Below are 3,721 nucleotides of genomic sequence, written 5' to 3' on the forward strand. Positions count from 1 at the left end.
CCACGGAAAAAAGGACGTCGCCCTTTCCAGCTGGAGTGGACACTATCTGCGCACACACACATATCACTATAAGATACACACCAAACAGGAACGACAGCACTGGTCCTGGTACAGTACTTCAATCACAAATGAAAAACAAAAAAAGATCAAATCAGAATTGTAACAAGGAAGATGGGCTGATTCAATCAAAAGCACAATGGTGGAGGCTAACTTTCAAGTTAGCATCACGTAATGGCGTAATCACTTTACTCAAACGGTTGATCACACACACAAAAACTGTCAAATTAAAAACAACCGACCAACAGAAAAAAAAAAGAAATTAAAACCATTCTTCTAGACTCCTAGACTACAACTGTGTACAGTGGGGTCAACTACGCTCAAATTCAACTCGGTTTCTGAATGATACCCTAACCCCCAAGCAGAGATAGAGTACTATTAAGACCCTTTAATATGAAGGGCCGGTCCCTCCCAAGATTCAGCTACTTCTTACCCCCCCACCCCCTCCCTCCTAGACCCAACCCCCCACCCTTTACTACCCCTCTACACTAAAAGGCTGATCTCTGCCTACAGGGGGAGCCTGTGAGCCTATGTAGCAGGCACATGTTTTTCCCCGTTGACAGAACCCTGTACAACATGAAATGTTTTACCAACATTGAGTAACGCACACCACTCAAACTTGCTTATTGCATTGCAATATCTCAACAACAGTAAGACATTATAGCACATTGCTTATCAATGGAAGGGCACTGTGTGTTAACAATGCCAGTACACTGTGTGAATAACATGAAAAAAATAAATTCAAATAAAATCAAACGAGGAACAGAATCGTCCAACATGACAGGCCTCAGTTCAGTTTTTTGTTTTGTTTTGTCTTGTCTTGCCAAGCATAAGTTTAGGAGAACACCACAAGTTCAGCCCTCGGCTTCAACCTTGTTTTCGACAAGTGCAGTTCACAACTGAATAGAAAAATAGTTATTCTCCTGGATATCATGATCTCTTTTCACATCACTAGTTGTTCATTTGTAGCAGTGTACAATGGAAATGAAAACACAATGAAAAGAAACAAAACAAACAACAACGAGTCCATTGTAAAAGAATACCAATAATATCCATTCATGGCTTTTATTTATGACAGGAGGTTCGGACCATAAGAAGAGGGGGGGGGGGAGGATTTTACAGACCTCTCCCACTTTGACCATTAAAGATGATTCTTTTTAGTCTCTTGGTTTTCCTCCCCTGTTTCAAAAACGTATTTTTTTTATCCCTCTTTTTCAAAACTAAACCTAATAACTGTTTCTGTTTGTCTCATAGAGACCCCTCTCCTGCTCACAGTGTAGCCTCTTTGATGACCTTGTATTTCAAAGGTCAAAGGTCATAGCCGACCCCTACTCCCTTCTCCGCCATGACTGTGACCAGGGTGGGACTTTGGGGCAGATTTGGAGAATTGGAGACTGAGATCCACACATTTATACACATGTACACTGGTACACACACACACACACACACACACACACACACACACACACACACACACACACAAGGGGATGCTATTGCTGGTCAAAGCTTCAGGTGGGGGTGAGTCGCTGTTGCATAAATCACCTCTCGATAGAGAGTAACAAGAAGAGGCTGTAAAACGTGTGCTTGGTTTCCCTGTGTCTTGCTGATATATACAATATGACTCTGCTCTGCCGAATGGAATAAGCCTACTCCTGCTTTACTCCTGCCTTACTCCTGGTTCAGCTACTGAATGATGCCCTTTTCACTCTATGGACAGCTATAAGCCATCCTCACTAGTTCAGCTATGTTTCGGGTTCTTTTTCTCTGATGTCAACAGCCTTGAAAACAAAAGAATTCGGACTATTCTACTCGATACAATAGCATAAATAGAAGTTCGACTGTTCCATTCCTTTTTTTGATATCCAAAAAGAGATTTGTTAGGGTGCGTTTCTGCGAACAGATGGCGTGTGTGTAGCACTGAAAGATGGGAATGATGAATGACACGGGGAACATACAAGATGGCGCCCTTGTCTCTCTGTCTTCCTCCCTCTCTCCCCCTCTCTCTCTCTCTCCTCGCAGACTGCTGTTTGATTGCTATGAAGCCTGACACGTTCTCCCAGCCTTGCGGGGGCTGTTTGTGTTTGACATTGCTGTCCGCAGCTCGGAAGCGGCCCCTGCGCTATCAGCAGACCAAGCCTCTGGGCTGTCATTTCCCCCCATTGACCCCCGGAAACTGAAGTCATCTCTCACCTTGCACAGCCCACCCCCCCACACCCATCCCTTTATGGGAGAATGTGTTCCCCGGCGGCTCTCTCTCTCTCTCTCTCTCTCTCTCTCTCCATCTTTCTCTATCCCTCTCTCTCACCTTCCCCGTCCCCCCCAGCCAGACCCTCCGTCACACCATGGTGCTGCTGACACACCAATATCTTGTCACGGGCGGGAGTGGCTAATGAGGGCTGACTGGCGTGCATCAGTGAGGGCGGCCTCCTCCCCCTGCCACCCTGCCACCCCCCACCCAACCTCCTCCACGGGCAGGCACCCACCCAGGGAGACACGAGGTTCCACGAGGTCTCCACACAGGCCAAAGCTATACATGGGCACGAGTCGATCACAGCGAAAGAGACCACTTAAAGCAGCTAAACCCTACGGACATGACGTGTTGACTTGGAACTGTTGATTTTTTTTTGTTGTCTTTTTTTCATTGCTTTTTTTTGTTGTTGTTGTTGTTGTTTTCCTCACATTTTTTTTTTGTATTAGAGGTGCATAGGGCAGAGGAGGACACGGTTGAAGCCCAAAGACAGAGTGAAACACTTGGCGACAGTTTGTGTGTCTGCATCAAACCGCTGCTGCACGCCTGCAACGTCTGTGTGTGTGGGTTTAGCGTCTCTAGGAAGAAGCACGTCTCATGGTCTCCGCAGAAAACCTGCATCTCAGGGATCCAACATGAGCTGCTCCCATCTCACAGTGTGTGTATAATGTGTCCGTGTGTATTTGCGTGTTTATGTGTGTGTGTGTGTGTGTGTGTGTGTGTGTGTGTAAGGAGAATAGGGAAGTGTATGCAGGGTTAGGGAGAGGGAAGGCAAGCTCTGATGTCTCCAGCATTGGGCCACCCCTTCTCTATTGCAGCACTCTCTTGCTCCGCTAGCTCACCCTCCTCCTCCTCCTCCTCCTCCTCTTCCTCCTCCTCCTCCTGCCAATCACCCTGTCAGCTGGCTGAGTGCACAGTGGAGCCCTGGGGCCTGTGGGGAGTGAGGGGACGACAAGCCTCATTTCAGACGCTCTCCTTTCCTCTGTGTCCATCGCTCTCTCTCTCTCTCTCGCTCGCTCTGGTCTTGTCAAAATGTCAGTTGCTGATTGGCTCGGCGCAGTCTCCAAAACGCAGTCCTCGTCTGCGTTCATACACTGACTGCTTGCGCTGATTGGTTGATTCGATCTCCTCTTCACAGTGTGCTTTAATACGAGTCGTGTTTTTTTGTTCGTTGTTGTTTTTTTTTTTTTTTTTTTTTCATCTTTTGTTTTGTTTAAGTTTTTTTTTGGGTGGGATGGGGGGACGGGTGGGGTGGCGGTGGGAGCTGCTGCTCCTGACTGGCCTTGTTGTCTTGTGGTGCTGTGGGTTTTATGGGTGGGGGTCGGGAGTGGGAGCGGGCAGGCAGGCTGGTGGGTTTTTGGACCGGGTGGGTTTTTTGGATTGGCTGGAGGCGGTGCGGAAGAGGGAGCGGTGTCA

The 3,721-nt window shown here is 47.6% G+C and overlaps 1 protein-coding gene across 5 annotated transcripts in view; it reads right to left on the reverse strand.

Annotated features, from left to right (window-relative positions):
- Positions 1 to 1,163: 1,163 nt before the first annotated feature.
- Positions 1,164 to 3,721, reverse strand: part of znf385a (zinc finger protein 385A) — a 44,486-nt gene continuing 41,928 nt past the window's right edge. For all 5 annotated transcript variants that reach the window (XM_042707580.1, XM_042707582.1, XM_042707581.1 and 2 more), the window contains one exon: positions 1,164 to 3,721. This exon is cut by the window's right edge and continues 258 nt beyond it. In XM_042707580.1, coding sequence (XP_042563514.1) covers positions 3,719 to 3,721 — 3 coding nt within the window. In that variant the 3' untranslated portion in view covers positions 1,164 to 3,718.

Source organism: Clupea harengus, chromosome 4 (genome assembly GCF_900700415.2).
Source record: "Clupea harengus chromosome 4, Ch_v2.0.2, whole genome shotgun sequence".
In the NCBI taxonomy this organism is placed as follows: domain Eukaryota; kingdom Metazoa; phylum Chordata; class Actinopteri; order Clupeiformes; family Clupeidae; genus Clupea; species Clupea harengus.